The sequence below is a fragment of the Monomorium pharaonis genome, chromosome 11 (assembly GCF_013373865.1).
Source record: "Monomorium pharaonis isolate MP-MQ-018 chromosome 11, ASM1337386v2, whole genome shotgun sequence".
Classification (NCBI taxonomy): Eukaryota; Metazoa; Arthropoda; class Insecta; order Hymenoptera; family Formicidae; genus Monomorium; species Monomorium pharaonis.
The window spans coordinates 3,296,045-3,321,263 of record NC_050477.1 but is presented as its reverse complement, the minus strand read 5'-3'; the positions used below and the strand labels follow the sequence as shown (position 1 = coordinate 3,321,263).

The window sequence follows — 25,219 nt, the reverse complement described above, 5'->3', positions numbered from 1 at the left end:
ATATATAAATTCTGTGCTGAAGTTTATACATGTATAAATGAAGTTTAATGTTTTGTAGAACGTCTGCGTTCGGTTTTATACGATCGATCGTTATCGCCGTCATCGTAAATCGGCGTTCTGACGGATTAATTGTCTCGCGCTCGGGCGATAATTATTCATAGCGTAATACCACCAACTTACGGAGACTTGTGGCACGCCATTAGAATTCATGCTGCATCACAAACGAACGCGAAGTTGGACGAGGGAGTTCCGACGATGGGGGATCGATAAAATCCATTCGCGTATTCTCGCGTGCCGCAGAAGAAAGGAAGGAATGGAATGTACGGGGCCCGCTTATCTCGTTATCATCTATGTACGTTTGGATCGATGAAAGGTCAAGGACGTACTGTTTTTTCCCCCTCTCTCCTCGTCTTTCTTCTTTGTCTTTGCTAGTGAGATTGAAACAATTTTCAGAATTTTTTGGCAAGAGCCAGGATTGTATTACAATTGCATTTATGCTACAAATTGTTTATTAAATCTTGTAATATTTTCGTGGAGAAAGATTTATTATCAAAGAGATATGATCTATGATATATGCATAATAATTGCAGATGCAAAACCGAAATTTAGATATAATTTTTTTGCTTATATTACAATTTAATTTTTCTTTGATTTGCGTAAAAAAATAAGCTACTCAATTTATTATTACATAAATAATAAATTAAAAAATTTATATGATACGTATAATTCGAGTATGCGTATGTGATAAATTTTAAGTTCAATATGAATTTTGATAAATGAACTGTTTTGCTTCTCTATCTTTAAAATATAATGTGACAATAAAATGGAGAGGAGAGGACTAATCTTTGAGAATTTCCGGAGACTGCAGCTGGAGTGTTAAATTATTTCTCTCTTGATATGATTTAATTCTACGTCATGGAATGTTATCAGTCGGTTAATGTATCTTGCACGATGCATTTCCACGAAAAAGGTAGTTCTTAGTTTCGCTCTCACGATGAATCCCCCGCAGTGCTCGCGATCAGTCTACTTTGCGACGAGTATGCTTCCCGTTTCCTCGGTAATTTTCTTACGAGTTTCGCCTTTCAGAAGGAGTTCGAACTTTAATGAAGACGAACGTTGAAGAAGAAAGTTGCCGTCGCCTCGGGGCGCCTGAGCTTTTATGTAAAACGTAAGTTTCCCGGCTCGTAAATCGATCCGCCATATTTTGTAGCCACGTATGCGTCAAAGTTACAGTCTCATAAAGAAGGAAGTTTGTGCATGTGCTCGCTAAATTTCGAGAAAAAATTGTTATGATACTAGTCTTGAGATATATTGATAGAATTGTGTTATGACGTAAAAATCGTAATTCGCTCTTTATTATTGATATTTGCAGAAATTACATTAATTAATTAGTAAAATTATTAGTAAAATTGATATAAATATAAATAGTACTTAGTTTTCGTATATTAATTATTATTACACACACACATTATATAATGTATTTTTATATTATGTAATGATACAATCATCTTTTCTATATACAACACTTATACATAAAAATCATATTTGTGTCACAATTGCACTGCCTTATAAATCTTCTAGAGATTGAGTAAAAATGCTTTTTAGCCGATTTCAAGGTTTGACCACTCATCAGAGACGATGATATGATATGTATATCGCATTTTTACGATTGAAAACGACTGTCTTCGATCGGTTTTAACTTCCGACCAAGATTTTAGCGACATCTCTCACTCTCTCTTTCTCTCTTCTTCATCGTCTCTGAAGCGCACTCAATATCTGCCAGTATCCGGGCAGAATTGTTAAGCCGACTGGCTCCTGACCTAATTAATCGCAGATCCGCCAATCCATCGCGGATTTCCGCCTTATGGACGGTTCAACTATCCACGATGTTTGAGATCCGACAGACTGGAGTGGCGTTTTTCAATTTTACCGGCGAGTGCATTGAATACTAACTGCATTCACTTCCTTTCATCTTTTTATCATGTTTTCTCAAAGATTGCAAAGCTATAAACTATATTTTTTATGCAAAGACGATAGGAAAAATATCAGTCACACTGATTAGTAAGTTGCGAATAAGAATTGAATAAAATTGATGATTTTTGTACTTTTTTGGTTTTTGTATTAATTTTACAAAATCACAACGACCGCCATTTGGGTACACAACGGGGAGTTGAGAGCGTAATTAACACAGGTCCATTTGACCAAATATGATAAGCCCTCTTTGTGGCAAAAATAAATATTTGACATCGTAAATGCATCCAATCGTCAGTAAGGTAAATATTTGATAAGCGAGCTTATTGGAAATTTTTATTTGTGTATCGCATTATTAATTCTGAATTGTATTGTGGTGGCGTTAAATTTCACCATATTTTCTTCCTACATTTACATACGTATACAAATTTTTTATATTTTTTACAGAATATTGTAAAAACCCGATAACAATGATTGAAATAAAAAAAATTTTTTTTCCTTTAAATTTATTCAGGCAATCAACACAACATTAAAAATCCATCTATTTTTATTAAAATTTTAATTCATAAAGCACATAATAGTTACGTGACACATATTTCACAATTATAATAAATTGAACAATCAATGAAATACAACTTCAAATGCACATTCATCAAAGAACTGACTTTAGTACTACTACTGGGATTTTTTGAGTACGCTGAGATTTTGCAATGACAGTGATAAAGATCACCCTGGTGGCCGAGGATCGCGTCCTGGAATTCCGGTACTCCAGAAAGGACAAACGATGCGAAAGTTCGCCGCTGGGCATCTTTTAAACTTACGTTGACCCAAGTTCTTTCGTGACGTGGCGAAGATCTTAAAGGGATTTTTCGTTGAGGTGGCGACGAAGCGAAATAAACTCAAGTGCTGCTCCCGAATGCCAGCACGTAAACAGCGCGACGGAAAGTTCGCAGTTTAGTTTTTTTAATGCGACAACTCCTTAATGGTGTTACTTTATGTAAATGATGCGGAGCAATATTTCTACTTCTTATAAACCTTTCGAAAAATTGCTCACTTAATGAATGATAGTTTGTTAGGGTGATGTGTCTAATGTAATTTTTTTACATCAATAATTTTTAAATAATTTTCGCGAAAAATAAGTATATCTGATTTCGATAATCTCCATCACATTCTTTGTAGCGAAAATATCTGATCAATAAGCTTTGGCTTCTCGTACTGAAATCTTTCCAAGCGTGAACAAACTTTATGACTTATAGAAAGAGAGTTCTTTCATAGATTTAGATTGCACAAATTCCTTGATCTCACCGATAAGGAGAGCAATTTCTAAAAATATTTAAGATCAGTTTCTTCTATCCCATCTGGCCCTATATTAAATTTTCTGTATATAATGTATTATTAAAACTGAAAGAAGGGAATTTGCGCATGAACGCAAAAAAGAAACACCTTAATGAAAACGCTTATTTCTTCTTCTCACGTTTCTGAGTAAACGGAACAGATTCTACAATCTTAAGGGTGAACACACAAGTACACATACAAAATACACATACCTACGCACACTAGGAAACGTGTAACAGCGCAATAGCGCGGAGAGAGCGATAACGCGGGGCACATGGGAATTATATTACGGATTTAATGGAAGCCGACGTTAAACCGTGAAATGCTTCTGTCCATTAGCGGAGGTAGTCCCGAGATTCCGTGCAGTATATCCCATCGGGTGGGCGTCGTGATAATAATTGAATTAAATTATCGGAAGTTCGGCCGCGATTATTGTCGTGAGGAAAATTTCATATCAAAGTTCGAGAGCCACGAGGATGCAACGTCGTGCCATTTTCTCTCGACAAATTAATTCACGTTGTCAAACTTTGTTTCCATTCTTGCGAGAACAATTCTTTTTGTAATATAATTTTTATAATAATGAACATTATGATCTTATATTTATTATAGCATTATAAATATGTTGTGCATTTTTCCTAAAAGCAGAAATATTGATTTTTATTTTAATATTTTTCTCTTTTATTTGAAATTTGTAGAGCAGTTGATATGTCTTGTTATATTTAGGGAAATAAACTGATTCAAAATTTAAAAAAAGTTTAATGTTAAATTAAAATCAAAATTTAGAGTCCGATATTACGGTAGATTAAATTATTTAAGCATGAAATAATTAAGAAAATTGGAGTACACAAGATTAAATTGTATTTATGCCACAGTAACAAAGTTTTGAATCGTCGACGTTCGGGGAGATTTCTTCCCTCTCGCGTCACAAAATAGCTCGATTGTGCGAAACCACTTGTAGCTTCGTTGATTTATTTTACCAGGTTCACACTTTTGTATTTCTCTATTCATTAATCGCGACATTGAAAATGAACTTGGCGCAAAAAAATTGTGGCAGCGAAGACAAAGTCGTGAATATTTCTAACCGCGTCTTTCGCGTTATAGTACGCATTGTTCGTCGCACAGCTGCAATTTTATTCGGGTTGAATTTACATTTCAACGGTTAGCTGGTTTCTAATTATGACACACTACGTTATAATTTATATTATTGTAACTCTTTTACAACAATTCTTGCATTTACATTAACGTACTTCCGTTTTACTATAAATTATTCTTTGAATGTAAAATAATATTTCTCTCCATGAAAATTTATTTACTTTGCATAGAGAGGTAAATTTTCAATATCAAAGTGAAATTTTGCTTTAATAGTTATGCTATATTTTAAGTAAAATTATATTTTTTGTGTTGTTAGAATAAATATTATTAAATTGTAGTAAATATAACCTTTTTAAAAAAAAGTATAAAAAGCGCCAAATATACGCGCGCAAGAAACGTTTTCAAAAATTTATTCTTGTACAAAATAATTTTAATTTGGCACTACAAATGTATGAAATTTTAATAAAATTATCTATTCCCAAAAAAGAACAAAAAATATATTTTCTGCATGTATCCGGAAACCCTTTCTATTGGAAGCAATATATTTTCTCTACAAAAGTAATGATGTGAAGAAAATGCGCCACTATGAAATTGGATGTTTATACGAACTAGAACATCTACTTTTACAAATACTTATTTGTACAAATATTACAAATAAATATTTTATTACAAAAACTTGGCGCCGCCAAACCGAATAATTAGCTTTAATACAAAATCGCTTTCTTACAATTTAACTTACATATTAAAATAATAATAAATTAAAATTACAATTTTTGCAATTGAAATCGTAATGGTGTTATATTTATTTGTAATATTTGTACAAATAAGTATTTGTAAAAGTAGATGTTCTAGTTCGTATAAACATCAAATTTCGTAGTTGGCGTATTTTCTTCACATCATTACTTTTATAGAGAAAATATATTTTTTGTTCTTTTTGGGGAAAAGATAATTTTATTAAAATTTTATACATTTGTAGTGCCAAATTAAAATTATTTTGTATAAGAATAAATTTTTGAGAGCTTTGATATTGTTTTTAAACAGAGTTCTGGCGATTAAACGTTTGCAAATAATTTGTTATGCCTGAATTCAGCCCGACACTTGAGTGAAGGTGTCGTGCTAGATAGTTATGACAATTCTAGCGACAATTCTCAATAGTTCTTGTATAGTTATTGAGATCCGATGATCTATGGATCTCGCAAACAGCGTCTTGCGTAAATAGCGGCAGTGCTTCGCGCGCGTACACTTGGCGTGAGGCACTACCGTGCCTCTATATAGATGTGGATTAATCATAGTTTCGATTTTTTAGATTATTACAGAGAGTTTAGTATACAATTATATTATCAGAAATTTATTACATTAATAATTTATTCTGAATAATAAAAAAAAATATATAAGATTTATTTATATAAATCTATATCCGTAATTTATTAATTGCTATTAGCCAGATAAATTTACAAATAGGTCTCGATAGCATGCGGCACTTTGACAGACAGGAACTTAGTTTCTCGAATTCTCGACTATCTCATCACGTTTTCCAACGTCAACGTCCACGTGACGAACAATGTGAATTCCGAACGCTTGGATAATTATCGCCACGGAGCCGAGAAGAAGCCTTATAACACGATTTATGAAAATGAAGCCTTCGAGATTTCATCTTTATTGCAGCGTCCCTTGATCGCTATATCAAAATCGTTAGAATCTTTCACGAGGTGAAGATCTTTATCGAGGATTAACGTTATTATTGGAATTTCCCTGATCGAGAGATTTTTATTTGAATCTTGATATTTGAAAGTATAGCAACGTAATAATGATGAGGATTACGAAACAGTTTCGTGGAAAAAGTTTTGAGAAATAATAGTAGAGCGCATAACATTGCTTTATAAAATAGAACTCGAGTATAAATTTTACGGGTTTAATTTACATAGAAAGAGATTATTTTCTTTTTCAACTTTGTTCTACATAGTAAAGGATCGTGTAAAAAAAACTTACTTAATAGGATGCGTGCTAACGAAGCGTTGTATTATTACGCATTCTTCTATATTATTCTATTTTTTTACGTTTTGTTTTTTGATAACAACGGAATCTCTAAGAGTGAAACTTCTCAATTATTTACGCTAGTATGTACATGATTTTATCGGATAGTAATTCCATATGTAAACTGCTCGAATGCATGTTGATCTACGAGAGTTTTCCTTCGTTACGAGCTTCACGGTAAACGATACGCACGTCGTATTAAAATGGGTGAATATGCTCCTCTTCGAAAATAAAATATTTATCTTTCAGATCACGGTTCGTACACATACGTAGCTCGTACGACCGCAACATTTTCTCGTTGCATTTCTTTACACAAGCTTCCGGAGATATTGGTTATCCTTTCGAATCTCATCTCTTGATAAGACAACGAAGCTTCGAGGGAAACAGGATAAGATGAATTCTTATTTCTTGATCATAATATTAATATTAATTTAATGTTTATATATTATACATTTAAATCTTTTGTTTGGAAGATTATTGCATACACAGTGTTCGGATATTTTTCTTATGTGCGTATTTCCTTAATTGGATGCCATTTCTGCCATTAGCTTCTGGTAACAGCCGACGTAAATCGCTTCGTAATTACGCAGATTAAAGTTCTGTTAAATTAAAGCGCTTTGTGCGAAAATTTCAGAGTTAGCGATCGTTGAACGAGATCTCGAGTCTCGGCCTGTAGGAATTTAAGCGCGATTGATACGTGCAAGCCCAGTAAAACAGTTAAGAAGAAAGAACGAGGGAGATACTCGGTTTTATGGCGAGTATGAAAAGTCAGCTGGTTATAAAGCGACAACGTGATACGCGAGCGAAAGAGACGGGGGACGACGCGACGCGACGGGTTGAATTTCAAAAGCTCTCCGTAGCTCTTGGTTTTCCCCGTGCTTTACGGACTGGAAACGACGAGAAGCCTGTGTTGGAGGCAATTTATACTTCTTAACTCGACAAGCGTACCGCAAAATAAGCGCGATGGAGCTACGCGTAGGAATCTCGACAGCACCTACTGCTTTTTACGATTGGAAGTCTCGAAATAATCCAATCAATAGTCCAAAATATATCATGAGATGATTTAATTTTTTATTTAATAATCTTTCTTTCAAGGTTGATTGTTATTTCTACTTTCATTCTTTTGCTTTTTATCATTATATTGATGGCTGCAATTACTTTTATTTAATTAGAGAAGAAGAGTGTATAAAAATGACTAAAAAATTAATATACGAGGAATTAAAAAATGTTTTCCAAATATTTTTTATTTGGAAACTTATTTTAGAAATAAATATTTAAATATAATATGGAAAAAAAGAATATTTTTTAGATTTGTACGTCAAATTAGAAATAAAACAGTTATTTTTTACGACTAAACAAAATTTCTGTGTAATTAGAAAACTGTATAATTAATTGGCCAACAAGAAATTGTTGTATAAATATTCAAATGTGATAGCGTTCCTAGTTTAAAGAAATTCAATTTAATAATTTATATGAAGTAACAAAATTTTACAACTTATTGTTGAAAATTAATTTTTTATAAAGAAAATTGTTTTTATTGGAAATCATTAGAGTGTGTTTGACTTTGTTAGATAAGTGAAAACTTTACAATGCGTATTCCTATTTGCGGAATCTATGAGATCTGAAATCACACCATTCGCGTGTGCGTTTCTGAGCAACTTTCTGCAGTCGTAAATTTCCAATGACCCAACGGGAAAATAAAGTTTAACTGTAGCAACGATTGCACTACGTTCTTTTCTATCCACGGTGGTGTAGTCAAGCATTTCCCGTTGGAAAAATAATGCAACATTTAGCGGCGCAACTAGATTTTATTCCCTTTATGAGAAACGGAAAGTTTAAATTATAATTTAAATTGAATAGCGATTAACACTTTGCGGAGAAAAGATTTAACTCATTGTAATTTAAAATTTTATTTTGTTGTTTTATGTTAGAAGTTATTTTTACTATTTCTATAAATTATTTATTTCATTATTTCTACGAGTTTTTATATAATATTATCATTATCATTGTTGAATTTTTCTTGCAGAGAGATCACATTTTTAAACGTTTTGAGGCTTGTTATGCTTATTTGACGATAATTATATCAATATTGATGTGCTTGCAATAATATAATATTTTAAATATAAATCTTCGTAGATTTTCCACTAAATTTTATGATTTAAAAAAATTAAACTGAATTATGATTTCCAAAAATTTTCAATAAAAATACAATTCCTATTATTGTCACTTTTAACAAAATCGCCTTATTATTCATATGTTACAGTATTTCACGCTGTATACAGAAAAACCTTTGCATTTCACGCAGTCGCGCGCTTCGATTGAAAAGCATGCTCGATGCGCCGAGCGGCGAATTAGAAGTTGATTCTTGACGGTCGCGCTCGTTTAAAACACCGGATCCTCGGAATTTCCATTGCAAATCCGTCTCGTGTAATAAAAACAACCGCCCTGCAAAACTCGATTCGTTTACGCATCGCGTCTCGATGGTGAAGCGAAATAACAGAACCCAAATCCGCGGGCGAGCGACAGCTGCGCAATGACACTGCTGCATGTCGCAAATCGAAATTTCAGCAGATTTTGGCGCAGCTCTCATAAGATAAAGATGAAACAAATCAGTAGTTAAATATTAATTAAAATTAGAATTGATGAGACTTTAAACACAACTGAATAATTATAATTACATAGTTTAAATTAAGTTTTGTTTTGAAATGCTTGTAAATGTTTATAATACTTGTGAATGTGTAGGAAGAAACTTAAGACGCTTTTAATTTGCAATATGTAAATTATAAGAATATTGTTTTCACAATTTCCATGTTTTTAAGATTAGATACGTGGGCTTTGTTGGCGAAAGGATTCGGGCTAACAAGCTTGAAAGTTTCATGCCGACAAACTTGGAGGAGCCGTAACGGGTCTCCCTTGGGTGCGATTTAGATTTAAAAGGGAGCGTTGAGTCGAAGTGAGGATCTCATCGTCTTAAAGGAACTTTCCTCGTCCGAGACAACCGCCTTTTTCTACTTGTCTTCGAAAACGTCTCTTCGAGCGCCGTTATTGTCGCGACAGTTTCACTCATGACTTGCCCCTTTACGATTTTGATAATAAAAACATCATATCATCTCTGGCCATTAGTGGCGGCTACGATGTCAAAACAACATCCTATATTGTTACCGTTTTACATCACGCGAAATTGTGGGGAATGCAAATATTTGATGAAGAAATAAAACGACGAGAAGAGAGAGACCGAGATAGAAATAAATTAAAATAATATAAACGATAAAAAAATGTGCTATCAAATTATGTTAATAAATAATACTTTAAAAGTCAATAAATTATTTTTATGTAATTTTATATAAAAATATATAAAATTATATAAAAATATGGTTTATTAATTTAAAGTATTATAGACATAAATTTTATATATTATTATATATAATATTATATACCATATGAAAGTGATATAATATTAGTTTATTTTTATAATGTTACATAGACATATAGTATTTCTAATATATATTTTAGCTATATAATAGAAGTAATAGATTTCACTTTCAAGAAAGTGAGATAGAAACTGTTTTTGATTGAAATTTTCGACTGATTTCTTGATTCTAAATCGTCTCCTTTTTCTTCCTCTAAATTGCGTCACTGTCTATTGAAATCTGACGTTTAGACAATTTTTATCGACAACCTGGCATTTTAGTTCAAACGCAGTCGCGCGAAGGCCAAATAATTCAAACTGACGATCTCCCGAATTCTGCCTGGTACCCTTTATCGAAAACCCGATCAAACTGTCTTGAATATGTGATTACAGTGGCTTCTACTATCGATATCCAATAATGCTTCGATAGCTGTCTCGTTAGCTTTTGCGTGGTCGCTTTTCGATGGAGTCGTCGTCGAGATGAAAGTTTGCGGAAAATCTCGGTGTGTATTTTCAGATTTCACATATATTTCTGACTTTAAAGTACAATGAATTACAAGAACAATGAGAGAGGAGAGAGAGAGAGAGAGAGAGGTGGAAGGAGGAGGAGGGAGGAAGAGATGAGAACCGTGTGCTTAAAATTATTTTATAAGCAAATATTTGAGTGTTATTGCACTTTTATCAAGTTTGTCTTAGATATACACCACGTTCGTGTATTAAGCCCGAGGCAAGTACATATAATTAGTTACGGGAAAAACATTAGATAGAGGAACAAAGTTTCGTGTGAGTCGACCTACGATGTAAGAGAGGTCGTGCTTTCTCTTCAAGAGAAGAGCGAACGAGATCGGAAATTTTGGATGCGAAGTTGGGTAACTCGTAAGTCCGGTTTAGTTTCTGAGAGAAACTGATGTTACTCTCGACGAAGACTTAGTGGCTTTGTATTATTCCCAGTATATTAATTAGGCTCGAAAGTAATAAATAGCGAAAATATTAAGTTGCGCGTTAAATAAATTTCATGATTAAGAAAAAGTTTTTGTGCTTTAACACAAGTTTGACTGGTGTAGAATTCGAAATTTAATTTAGCCATCAAGACATTTATATATCTGTAAAGTACAATTACATATAATTGCGTTTTATAATATATGATTGATGGTTGAAGATTAAAGGTGATTAAGGATTAAGATTAGGAGCTTGCACGACGTCAGTTTAACGAAAGAAGCAGAGCCTTCGTAAGTTCCGATCGTGGCTGTCGGAGCCTTGATAAATCGCGACGTAACGTCGCTACTTATCAGCGACGTTGCCCTTAATGGCGCTGTCGTGCTTCGAGATATCAGCATCAGCGATTGGAACTCAAACGTTTATTGCAGAACTTTCAGGCTATTACATGAGGAACTATATTGAATTATTTTTTAAATAATTATGAATTCTTATATGTGACAAGATTAAAAATACTTGTTAAATTCATATTTTTGTTATCTTTTTACACAAAAGGTAAATTAGAATACTTACTTTTTAGCTTTACTGAACATTACAGACGCGCGCTATTTACTGTTTTATTTTTTACTTTTTAAAAATAGAAAAATACTATATTCTTGAACAATGAAATTTCGGAAGCGCTCTATTTAAGTCAAAGTATTCAGGCGCACATAAATAATTCTTGTAATGATAACACATATCTAGTATATATGAACATTTAATTAATTTTGAACAAACTTTGTTTGGCGGTTAGTTGATGGCGGTTAAGTTGATGGCAGTTGGTTGATGGCGGTTGGTTGATGGCGATTAGTTGACGGTGGCTGGTTGATGGAATTTGGCAATGACAATCTCTTATAAAGTTAGCTCAGCAAGAGGACCAATCACCGTCGCGGTAAAGCAGTGATATTTCGTTAGATTTGACATTATCAATTTGATGCTCTTTTTAGGAGTGGATTTTTATAAGCTACATTTTGCATTAATGGTTTTTATTTTGCCTTGCTCGTTTGTTTATGCATCATTAAAAGCAGATGTAAATAATTAAAATTATTTTACGCGTACATACATGTTATTTTATATGAAGAAGTTAATTCAGATAAATACATCAAGATTAATCTCTTAATTATTTTGCAAATGCATGTTGATGATACAAATCATATTTCACACAAGCTTGGAGATGTAATTTTTTTTGAAATATGAATTCAAATTTATGAGATAATGAGACAGGATGATACAACGAAGCTTGAAGAATCATTATATACGAAGAAGCCACCAAGATAATTAAATCTGACGTAAATTAATTCTTGTTAAGGGACAAAAAATAAAAGATGATTCTAAGGAAAATCTCGCAGAGTCGCGGAAGTAAGTAGTTTTGACTGTCTTGTGAAAATTCTACGCGCGACCTCTTGTTCCGTGTCCACTCTCGTGAATAATTCATAGAACGATAAAACTTTCAATACCAGGTACAGACAAAAAAGTGCCGACAAACGCAAAAGTCGAGAAAGCGAAAGCTCATTATGCTTTTTATTGTCGCTTCAGTCAAGGCCGCCTTTAATTGGAAATATTTATAATATATTAATAATCTAAAACGAGATTGGAAAGAGAGAAAGAGAGAGAATTGACTTACGTTCATATTTTATTAAACTCGTTAATTGAATGTAATTATAATTGTACTGTAATTATAGATATATGAAGCACATTAATGTCTGAATGATACATTAAGTAAACTAATAATTATTAATTATAGTATTATTTTATTACTCTATTACTATTAAACTAATAATTATTAATGATAATTAAAACTTCCATTTTCAATCCGTTTGCAATGAAAATATTGATAGTGCGGATCCATTTTAATGAATATTACGTATTAACTAATATTATTAATATTATGTATTATCTTTGTCTAGTATATTACTTTTTTCTTCGTTTTTGTGCAAATTAGATAAAGAGTCGGTGCACATAATTTTAATAAAGAAAGACCGGATTGCACGACAGTACGTTCGGCTTATCTTCTCATTGATGATGTATCAAGTACATGCATACGCCACGTACGTACACAATGTGGATTTATGCTTCGTTTCCAACTGGCGACCTAGAAAAAGGTGTGCCGATATTCTCTCTGTATAAACCAAATGTCGATATGCCACGCAAACGACAAATAAATCAAGTAAATTCGTAAAGTCTGTACATTTCTCGTCATACTAATACAAATTTATTCGAAATATTTGTGGGACATATGGTTTGTTAAAAAAGAAAGATGGTGACAGAGCTCTTGCGTTTATATTCGATGGAATCTTAAAATTTTATTACAGAGCTAATCATTTTACAACTCTAAGCACTTTCAGCAAAAATAAATTGGTAGTTCTAATATCACTATTTATCACGACATTATTGTATTTCTTAAAAATAATACTTTTAAAGAGCTTTTGATGTACTGACATTCCTTTTCTTTTATTTCTTTTTCATATACTTGTTACATTTTAGGTCATTACCTAGCGACTAAGGTTTTACCGTTAATTTTTACGACAATTTTTCAAATGTGATATCTCGAGCTTGATATTTACTGCCGGTTTTGTTATTCTCTGCCTTTGTCTTTATTGCCTTATTAATCGCATTTTTCTGCGGTAGCCGTTCTTTGACCGGAACATTTTGCCTCCATTCTCATTTTTTTGAGATAGGAGAGGGATAGTTTTCGTAACTTTCCTCTATCGTGATCGTTCCTTTGTTTCCGTCAGCTCCGAATTCCTTTCTCACTAGAAGCCGTTCGGCAGCGATTTATGAATTATTCACGGAACGGGCGAATTATTCACGAGAATGACTGCACGAACGGTTCGCGACACTTAATTGTAGGCAACCAAAAAGCGGGACAAATCCATAATTTAAGAGCACCACCGAGTCTCGTCGCAGCTCGCTTGCACTCCAACTGTAATAAATATATAAGAGTGACATGTTTTAATTTCCATATTAATTAAAATAGGATTCTTTTTCCCTCTTAATGTAATGGGAGAGATATGAAAATATTAATCTGTCAATATTAGAATGAGGTATATGATAATGATAACAATAATATTTTTTTATAATCGTTTCTAGATTAGATTTTTCAATTTTCAATACCTATTCATTGATTATCCGCGTTGATATTTGTATTATCATAATATATGTGTGTGTGTGTGTGTGTGTGTGTATATACATACACAATCATTATTATAATAATTATCATTGTTATTATGATAAATTTTAAACAATTTATTATTGGAAATTAATTACAAAATAATATCATTTCTCTATTAACAAACTAATCAAAGATTTATTTATTTTTTGTAATTTTGTCAGAAATGTTTTTTAAATGTAAAGTGCACTTTTATGTAATTATTATACAAGGGCTAATACAACTTGATAAATATAACTGATATTTATTTGCTTGCAAAACATACGATTGTCGATTACCAAATTTTTTCGCGCAAACTCTCATACTGAATGTTCAACTTTCATGACATCGAAATATCTTTTCTACGAACGTGTGTGGACATAATACACTATGTTCATCCACACATTTGTTTTTCCATCTATTTTTTATGTTACGTTATCACCCAAGCAAGAATAATGTAACATGCTCGTGGGTAACTCGAGTATTATGATCTTTTATTATTCGATACATATAAATTCATTATTTTTTGTTTCTAGCATTTTTCTTTAATTATTTTTATGCTAATTTTTTTGAAAATAAAAAATTATGTCCTAATTTAAGTTAAAATACATTTAGAAAAGAATTTAATATTTTATTACATTACAAAAATTTTGTGTGAAAATCATTTTTTATGATCCAAATAATCCAATATTTACAAATAAATAAAAAACTTTTACTGATACTATTGTAATTATGTATGTTTTAGCCTTTTCTCCGACTTGAGAAGCTTAGCAGGTACGACCCTGATGAATCTTTTGGCAGCCCTTTTCATGGTGCAATTATTATTCATCGTAGGAGCTGGAGGAGTACAGGTATTTTTACATTTTTTAATATTTGTTTATGACTATCTTGTTATGATTGATTATTATATAAACATTTCTTCTGAAGAACTGGAGATTGTATACCTAAAACTTATAAATACTATAGCTATTGGGCACCTTTCGTAAAATATGTAACTATAAAATCTTTAAACATATCACGAATACTAGGGAATTATGAAAAGTTATTTAAAAATATATTTAACAGAAAATTTGTTTGAGAGATGTCATATCTCCAAATTTAAGCTATAATAATTCAACAGATATAATTGGAAAAGATTAGAACAATGTTGATATAATATTTTTTATTTGAAATTATCTCTAGAGTTTGTTAGCGAAATATTTGTATTTCTTCTCTCCCTTCTCTACAAACATAATACGAAAATCGACTCAGATCCGTCGAGGTGTGAATTTCGGTGGTTGCTTTCGGTTTTGCCGTTTTCAGAGAGAGAGAGAGAGAGAGAGAGAGAGATAAGAAAAGAGAAATTCCGTTTCGTGCTCGGCACATCAGCGAGAGTGCCGAGAAAAGCTTTCGTTGAGACTTCCTTCGTCTAATGTTCCGCACTTGAATCCCCTTTAATTAAGCTCTGGGATCCGCAAGCTCGTCGCGAGACGCGACAGATTCCAAAGTCTTCCTTCTTTCGCTCCTTTGTTCGTTCTTTCTTTCATTTCACCCGGAAACATCCGAGGAGCGATGTCAGGCGTTTCTCGTACACGAGGATGCCTAACATTGCCACTCGAATTCTCTTGGCGAAATGCGATGCCGGTTACCGACAAACGGGAGAAAGCATTCCGGATTATATCACGGACAGGAGGAGAAGAGTCGCAGGAAGACGTTGGGAAGCGTCATTCAGAAACTCAAAGCGGAAATTAGCGGCGCTTCTATATTTCCAAGTTTTAATTGCATGTCGATGACGTCAGACTTTTTGTTACGGCGGTAGGATTTATGCCAAAAATTTTTCTCGTTTATTCTCACGGATTTTAATATCGCATGTAATATCATTAATTTTATTACACTATCCTGGGTTCATTGAATTAACTATAAATTGCGTTCAATGACTCCGACGAGATTAAAGAGGCATTATTGCTTATCCTACTTTTACGCTGTTTATTAATTGTTTCTATTATTGAGGCAGACTAAATTTCGTAATTATTTTTGGTCACAAATAATGAAAAATACACATATATTAGTTAATTTTGTTTATTTATGTTTGATTAAATTTTTTGGAAACTTGATTCCCGCGACTCTGGGGTTTTTAATGCTATAACGATATGAATTTTGTTTTCTGCGTCAAATGTCAGAGCGTAATATAATACATTTGAAATAATTACAATGTTGTTTAAATATCAAAAAATTATTTTTGTTAACTTTTTTATAAGTTGTATTTTAAATTACTCGATAAAATATAATTTAATGATACATATACAACTTTTTTCCTAGCATAAGATAATAATAACATAAGAGTTTCTATTTAGAAATGCGCTTAGCAAATATTTTGTGAGAATTTTATTAAATATCTATGTTTGGATGTTTTATTAATAGTTACGTAATAAGAATGAATAAAAACGAAGTGACGCGAACTATCACGTGCCAGTCGTCAAAAAACGCCACAACATATTATTCACTTACAAGAGTAAATTTCATCGTATTCTTCCCGTGAAAATAAAAAAACATATATATATATATATACTTTGAAAGAAATAAACGAAAAGAATTTCTTTTAGATTTAACAACGAAGAAACAAGCGCTTTTTCATTTCTTCATCTTTAGATAAAGAAAAGAAATTCACCGCGATATTTGCAACTATATATATTTTTTGTAGAGATAGAGATAAAATGTATATGCATGCTGAAACAAAATTCTTTTTAGGTCAAATGTTATTCATCGCAGTTGTGTCGTTGCGAATCATGGCCTTTGATCTTTCGAGATCTTCTTGCGGGATGCATTTCGTTTTAAAAATGTATTAGGCAAAATACGAGAATCTTTTCATATGTTACTCATATTGTAATATATAATTCAGAGTTATATTTTCGGCTTCATTGATTTTATAAAGAATAGGATATCGTAACAGAATATTTTCATCTTTTTTATTTGATATTTATTATTATAAAGAAAAATTCTAAATATAAAATGTTATGTATGACACCATGATGGACAAAACTAATTGCATTTTTTCGTGATCCCAATTTTTTATTTAAATATATGACTTTAATTTAAGTATCATAACTCATCGAGTAGTCTGTGCAAATGTTACAGAAGGGTTTGTCTATTGTTTTTTGTTATGTAAAATAAAATCTGCCTGTTGTTTCTTATTTTTATTTAATTGATATTCATAAACGGAAGATGATACCAAACCAAATAATGAAATGTATGAAACATTTTTTCGTGGATTTTTTAATTATTGCAAAAATAGAACTAATTCACATTTAAACTTTATTTTATTAATAAATAATGGATATTACAGAGAATAAAAAGAAAGTAAATCGGAAATAAGCCGATAATTTACGGACGAACGGAAAGAGGATCGTTTAAGTTATGTCAATATTTTTTTCTACGAGATGTTAAATTTCACGACTGCTAATTGGATGAAGTTAGCTTGTCATCAAGAACTACTCTACACTCGAGCAATGATATCTCGTCCTACATGCAGCAGACAAAAAAATTCATCTTAACGAAGAAACATGTACGAGCGAACACGTTAGATGTTAGAGGTCGGGATGCCGTCTCTTCGAGACAAGCCGCCCTTTCGTGTAACTCCCTAATTGCAATCTTGTCTCGTGCCATATATAAAGATAAATTTGCATTAAATATATGCGATGATACGAGTTTCTGGTATAATGTTAAACTTGATGCAAATTTGGAATTATATTGCAAAGAAAAATTGACATTAAAATAATGCTACAGTAATAAATGTATAATAGAAATCAATTAAACATTATTATGCAAATATCGTTGTGCACAATTCATCTCGCAATTACCGTGCAATTGTAATAGCGCGTTGCATTCTATAAATTAATAGGTCGTTATATTTTAGAGATTAATTACATTTGAAAATCCTGATAATGTAAATATCGAAGTTTCCATTTTCATAAATGGATTAAAGTTTCTCAATAGTCGCGCATAATATACACGAGTTATTGCTCTTTACATATTCATCATCTGTTATTGATTTTCTCAATTTAGATAGTATTACATTTTTGCTGTTTAGCTAATTTTACATTTGCATACTTGTTACATCCAGGTACTCATACACACACACACACACACACACACACACACACACACACACACACACACACACACATATACACACAAAAGTATTGCACAATTTTTATAGGATATTCTGCATAATTATGATTGAATGCATATGTATAATTAAACGTAAACATAATAAATAAAAACTGTTTTATTGTATGTATACGTGAAATAAGAAAAGAGTTAGTTTTAATATGTGACAGTTTTAACATATTTAACGATCAGATAAGTAGCAGCTCTCAATATATTGTCACTGATATACGACTGATGATAAATCAGCATTTATTGAAAAGCCGATTACGAATGTTTATGAAATAGCTTTGACATTTTTATTCGACAAGATAAAATATCAATAACGATATTTTCCGTCGACAAGACAGATGCAATGAGCAGGGGAAAGGAGTTTATCAGAGACGGCAAAATCCCGCTTCGTCATACCGCGTGACGGAGATAAATCTCCGTTGGTTGTAATTTCGAGGCCGTCACGAAGCAATTCGGTTTTATTGTTACCCGCTTCGGATTCGTGAAGAGGAGCGAAAAATAAATTCAACCCGCGAGACCTCTCGCGTATTTTCTTGTCTCGATTTCGAGCAGTTTTGACATGCGGTGCTTGTTTCTGCGGAAATCGAAGAGAGTAAGAAAATGAGGGCAATAGGGAAAAAAAGGTTTATTATTTTGGAACAAGTACTGTGACATATTGACATAAATATTACAAGAATGTTAAAAGTGGAAATTAACATGAAGAAAGTAATAATAAAGAAAATTATCTTTTTTTTTATTACATCCTATGATATGTGAAAATTTTTTTATTGCAATTAGAAGAACGCAAATTTTTTAAAAATTGCACGTAGAAAATAAAATAGAAAAAGAATCTACAAATATTAATTGAGAGGGAGAAAGAATGAATTTTACTATAAAATGAATAAGACTTCGAAATAAAAAAGGAAGTGTTCTGTTCTTTTTTCTCCCTTTTTCTATAACTGAAAAATTATCATATATTTAAGTATATCATGGATATGGGCTATGCAACTTCCACGACTCACATTGTGCTTTATATTCCCACGGCGCGCAGCGCTTTCCGGTTCCGACCAATAGAGCAGTAGTGCATTCCGTGTGCGCCTCGCAATCTCGATATATCGCCGTCCCGCATTAAGTCAGACACGTTTACGAGCTCTGTACCGCAGCTAGGGATGCTGGCAGGCGAGATAAAGTCTAGCTAGCGAGATAACGTTTCGGTCGGAATTAAAAGGTATGAACGAGAAGGATATTAATCCGTCCTAAATGTTCGTTCCAATTTATTTCAAGTCCTCGTTAACAGTGTTTGCATCGGTATTAATACGTCGTAAAAGTTTTATGCTGAAATTTTAAATTATTATTTTTAATTACATTTACCATTAATAATAGATTATAGATAATAATTATATAATACAAAATTATACTTGTAATTATAAATCTTTAAATAGGAAATATATTATAATTATATTATAAATACATATGTTAAACTACAGTTTTATAATTATAATAATTAAAAAAAAATATATAAATAAAACGAATATAAATTAGAAATGTTAAATATATATCGATATCTTTTCATATAAAAAAATTATTGCTTATTAATATAAATCAAGATTTTATGAACATGCCCTAATTTTTATAACGCGTTAAAATGCGTTTGTTAGAATAAAAATATTTAATATTATAAATTTATTGAAAATTGATATAAGAAATTTGCATATGCAAATTAAAATACACGGGTTGAAATTGTAAATTGTGAAAACAATTCTTGAGCAACAATATTCATGTTAGGAAAAGATTGATAGCAAATTCTGAGGATTCGGACTTGTCAGTGATGTACAGCCTCCCGTCGTGCGCGATATTAAAGATTATTCCTCAGGCGGGCAAGTTTAATAACGCGCGCGTTAAATCACTATAATTAGTACGATTATACGTATCGCACGGGAGCTGTGTGTCTCTTCTACATCTAGGAATATGATATATTACACTCTGCATTAAATCGAGCGCGCTTTTCTGAGGGGTTGGGAATAAAACGAGGATTAAGTAAATTTACTAGTAAGCAGTACTGGGAAATTTTAATATCCAATTACGAATATTAATCGACTGTAATTGATACATTGCATACAAAATACATGTGAATTATTTTCGAATAATAATAAAAGGACAATAAAGGAATTACTAAAAGATGTAAATTTTCATGAAACTTGAATGAACCAATTAAATAAAGTATCAAATATGGATGCGTAATTCATGATTAAAACGATACGATTGTTCACTGCAAACAATGAAACGCGTTTTTGCGAATATCCGACAATGCTCGGTAAATTGAAAGTGGGAACGTTTAGCTCCCTTAATATGTCATCAGAAAATTTTACCAATTTTATTGGTAAAATTCGCTAAGCATAGAACAATGTTTTACAATAAATTTTCAATAAAAGCTTGACCAAATATATAAGTTTTACATAGACATTTAGATCTTAAGATTTTTTACATAGACAACTATCTTTATAAAAAAATTATAAAAATTATGCAGAAATATATCGAATATTTTCTAAGAAGTCAGAAGAATAAATGCATTTCAACTAAAAGACAATTTTATTTCTAATATATTAGGCATTATTGTTAAAAAGTTAATTACACAAAAGCTTGATTGCCAAGTTGTTTCATAAGTTTTATAATTTGCTTTTTTTTATGGGACATCTTGTATGTTTCTTTTATAACAATTTATGAGAATGTGTTTTCCTAGAAAGAGCTTTGCAATGTTTTGGCGAAGAAAAGCGTGTATAATTTACGGTGCGAGAGACGTATAATAATTTGGTTAAAACTAGGCGTTGCACGCTTTTACATTAGGGCGCGCTAACTTTTACGTTATAATTACGAAAAATGTGGGACTAAAATTTTCCTGAAATTCGCAAACTGACTCCAAATTTCGCCTGCGCACGGAAATTCACTTTAGGAAAGGATGCTATTTATGGAGCGGCGTAAATCATGATCAACCGTCAGGACGCGTCGGTTTCGTCATCTTGCGGCTACTGCGGAGTAAAGTGATTTTCGCGGTGAGTCTTACGGTTTATAGGAACAATCCTACGGAGATTTGTCTCGAGATAACGGAGAAAACTCCGGAGAGAAATCCTCGACTTGACGTAAATCGGGAACATCGCCGAAAACGTGTGTAAGAACTTTGCGTCGTCTGTCCTCGACACGTGGAAATGGAAATGCAACTGCTATATACACCTATATCAAGGAAACTTGCGTCCTGTCGGGAAACTGAGTTGCCTCTCCCGGGAGATCGCCAATTCGAATTTGTTCGATAACTCGAGCGATACATCTGGTAAAGGTAAAATTTTTCAGGAAGGAGAAAATAAATATGTGTTCCGAGAGTATCAAGACTTTATAGCATATAAAATTAGTGAAAAATTAGTATTCGCGGCCAATAAAAGTAACGGATTTCTTTTACAATATTTAATTAATTTTATTCTGTTTATTTAATGCAAAATAACAGTTATTTTGTTTTAACAACTACTGTATTGTTATTCTGTATACATTCTGTATTGAACATCTCAAAGTTATACGGTAATTTGATATTATTTGATAATTATTATTGAAGGGGACCAGTTGCCGCGAAAAGTTTTTTGGAAGTTTTTTTCTTCTCTCTTTCTTTACTCAGTTTTGAGTAAAAAGACTAATGAGGATCTCCACCGGTTCCACTGAGTGGTTTTTAATTAAGTGTAAAAATGGTCGAGAGACAAAGCGGCAGCAACTTACGAACGGTAATGGAGCTCTTAGATCAACTTGCTCTTCTCGGCGCCGAGCAAAATAAAATTACTGATCAGAATGGGAAATCAATCACGTACCCCTTCTCCTCTCACTTCCCTCTTCGCACCTCTACGATACGAATTAAAGCCACGACCTGAATGTAACTTTTGTCCTAAACGCCTACGCAAGCTCCGTCGATCTTAGATAATGGCCTGCGAAGATTGCACGGATCCCAGTGCATAATTTATGCTAACGTAAGTTTTCCCTCGACGGCGAACACATCTTTTATACGATTCTTTTAACCTCATTAAATACCATTGCCCCATTTTTGGAACTGCATTTGAAGTTCTCCGAAATTCTATGAATTCCATGGAAAAGGAATGGAGTAATAGATCACACTGAGGTGTTTTTCGAATTCGAAGGTTCTCCTTGTTTCTTGCTTACGTTCTTTTAGTCAAAAGGGTTTATCTCGATAAATTTATTTACATTTACTATATTTAGGATATACATTTTTAACAGTTCCATTAAAATTTAATTAAATTTGATTTAACTAGAATTTAATCGAAGAATGTCTCCACGGCATTATGCACTTATTAGTGTTACACGTCTATAATAGAAACAAAGCGCTGCATTGTTGCATTGTACGGTGGATTTTCTCACCGACGCCGACGTGTCAGGGGCGCAAAACGCGCGTAGCCTTGTTATCTGCACCAGTTATCGATTACAACGAGCTTTGTTGCCAGGGATTTTTAACAATAAGAGCCTGTCGGCGCGCCTGCAATTTAACGATTGGCTGACTGACACCTCCATATGCGTCTCGCGGTTGGCATGAGAAATATTACGAGAGAATCGGGTTGTGAAACCCGCGACGCGATTATGCGGGCGATTTAAGGGGTGTATCTGAATTTTTATTGCGCTATTAAAATATATGGACTTTTATCAAACAAAACCGTGTTAGATTTGATTTTGCAATGATTCAAACATGAAGAGGTGTTAAGCTGAATTCTCTCGATAAATAAATTACAAATTATGAGTGTAAATCTTGAAAAGTTACAGTTTATTACTAAAATTATTAAAATAATTGATACCATTTATTTACATCTGTTACAATTATCAGTGGAATTCATATTTTCGTAGACATGTCTCCGCGATTTGCATCGCCGCAAAAATCTATTTTCTTGTTTTCTTGTTTACTTCCTGCATTTAATTTAATTTTGCATTCAAGTCGAGAATGTTTCTGCCGCGTATTGCGTTCTCATTTTAAAAGTAAACAGACCGAGTTGCCGAAAGTACTTCGGCGAGCAACAAAAAAATTTCAATCGCAAGCAAACACTAGGAACGATATTCGCGTCTGGGTAATTGGTCGCGGTTTTGCAGCTACATGATTGGCACAGTGTAAATAAAACTCATCTCTTTTATTCGTCACATTTTTTGGAATTTACCGTTTTTCAACAGTAGGTCCAATTCGCGCCTAATGCAAACTGCTTTTTTTCGCCGCATTCCCATCATTTTTTACGAAATTGCATGTCGCGAAATTGTACCGAAAATCCGCATTGCAGTAGACGCGCTTCTAAACGAGCGAGCTTTACGAATTAATAGAGACGTCAAGGATTTTTTGTTTATGTATTACTAAGCGTGTGCGTTGTTACAAAAATGACAAAAATAAATTTGTTAGATTTTTAAGATAATTGAAAAATAACACTTTAACTCTTCGAGTTATTCATTATTTGAGATTGATAATCATTCAATTATGATTTTTTAATATTAAAGTAAACTTTAGTGATATGAAAAATAACTTTTAATAATAATTTTAATAATAAATTTACGGGTATTTGTAAGATATATTCGTATATGTATGTGTACATAATTGAATTCTACTTATTAAATTTTACTAAAACGGTTTTATGCCATGCAGATCCCGAATTTCGAATTTGTTACTAGCCAGTTGTTTATTCGAATAAGTTTTTTTCCTATTAATATTATATATACATGGAATATAATAATGTAAAATTCACTCTATGTAATAGATTTCATCAATAACTTTGAGATTGTATTATCAATTGCATATACTACGAAATCTTTAAATATCTAGTACATTGAAATACTCAGGATACTCGATATTGATATTTCAGAATTATTTTGAAAAATAACTCGATTAAATAAAAATAATAAATTAATTTAAAAAGAGAATCTGTATCTACAAGTGCACATATAGTGTCGCACGGTGTTCAAGTACCTCGTGCATTACCTCGATGGTGCGCGAAGGTTTCTTGCTTCGTTTCATCGTAACGACCGCTTTTACAGCGACTTACATTCTTGCGCGGTCACGTCTCGTCTGTAAGGTGGTTCACGACGTTCCGCTCTCCTTCATCGAAACTTTCTCATCTCTTTTCTTTATTATACCCTCCAGTGATCGCGCCAATGCACCGAGTACACTGGGTAGCTAATGTGATGGTGGTAATGTGCGTTGCAGAAACGCTTCTCATCGTTTACCCTTACTATCATTTTTTTATAACTGCATATCCAAAGTCTTTTACTCTGGGAAAAATTTCGACCGTTTTTTTAATAGTTAAGCAACATTTTGATTAGTGCCCCTTAAGTAAAAATTATTTTTGCGTAACTGGAAATCCACAGAACTAATTGAAAGAATTGACTAGAATAACTTAAAAATTTTTTTAATAGATAGAATAGCTAATTGCAATTTTTAGTGACGCGGGGCTAATTAGAAATTTCGTTTAAGAAAGAATTATGACGTCATAGACAAGGATAATTGTCACTCTAAATCTTAATTACGTATTCACAAATGTTAGTTGTCGATGGAAGGTTGAGTTAATCATCTTACAAATGTAATTACTTTAACCTATATTTATAACCTACATAACTTGATTAAATAAATTAAAATTTACATTATTTCTATTACTTAAATTTGTGAATGTAAAATTTAAAAATTAAGATAGTGAAGTTGAATTATGGTTGTTAACTCAAAATGTGTCTTATGGAAAAATTTGAGTTACAATTCTGATTTTAACTTAACTATTCAAAATCAGTGATCCGTAACCATGATTTTAGATTAAACATATACTTATTTCGGAATTATAAATTCCCATTTTTATATTACCGACATATCTATTTTACAATTATGCGTAATAGTTGGTATCTTTATTTACGTATTCCTTAAATAAGGTTGCTGAATGCGCTCATCATCATTGTCTAATTGAGATGTGCATGTACTGCAACTACAATGTTCGATGATAAAACTGTGTTTGAAAGACTCGAAATGTCTTTTCATAACCGACATTTACATTTACTTAAATCAGTCTAGGTTTTTTAATTAATACTGTTCCTCTAACGTCATTATTTTGATGACGTAT

General features: G+C 32.3%; 1 protein-coding gene across 1 annotated transcript in view; it reads left to right on the top strand.

The window, feature by feature from the left end:
• The window catches only part of LOC105835476 (cadherin EGF LAG seven-pass G-type receptor 1), a 68,927-nt gene that overhangs the window by 24,587 nt on the left and 19,121 nt on the right, over positions 1-25,219 (top strand). Inside the window, exon 4 of the mRNA XM_036293541.1 lies at positions 14,710-14,815. Coding sequence (XP_036149434.1) covers positions 14,710-14,815 — 106 coding nt within the window. The remainder of the gene's footprint in view (positions 1-14,709; positions 14,816-25,219) is intronic.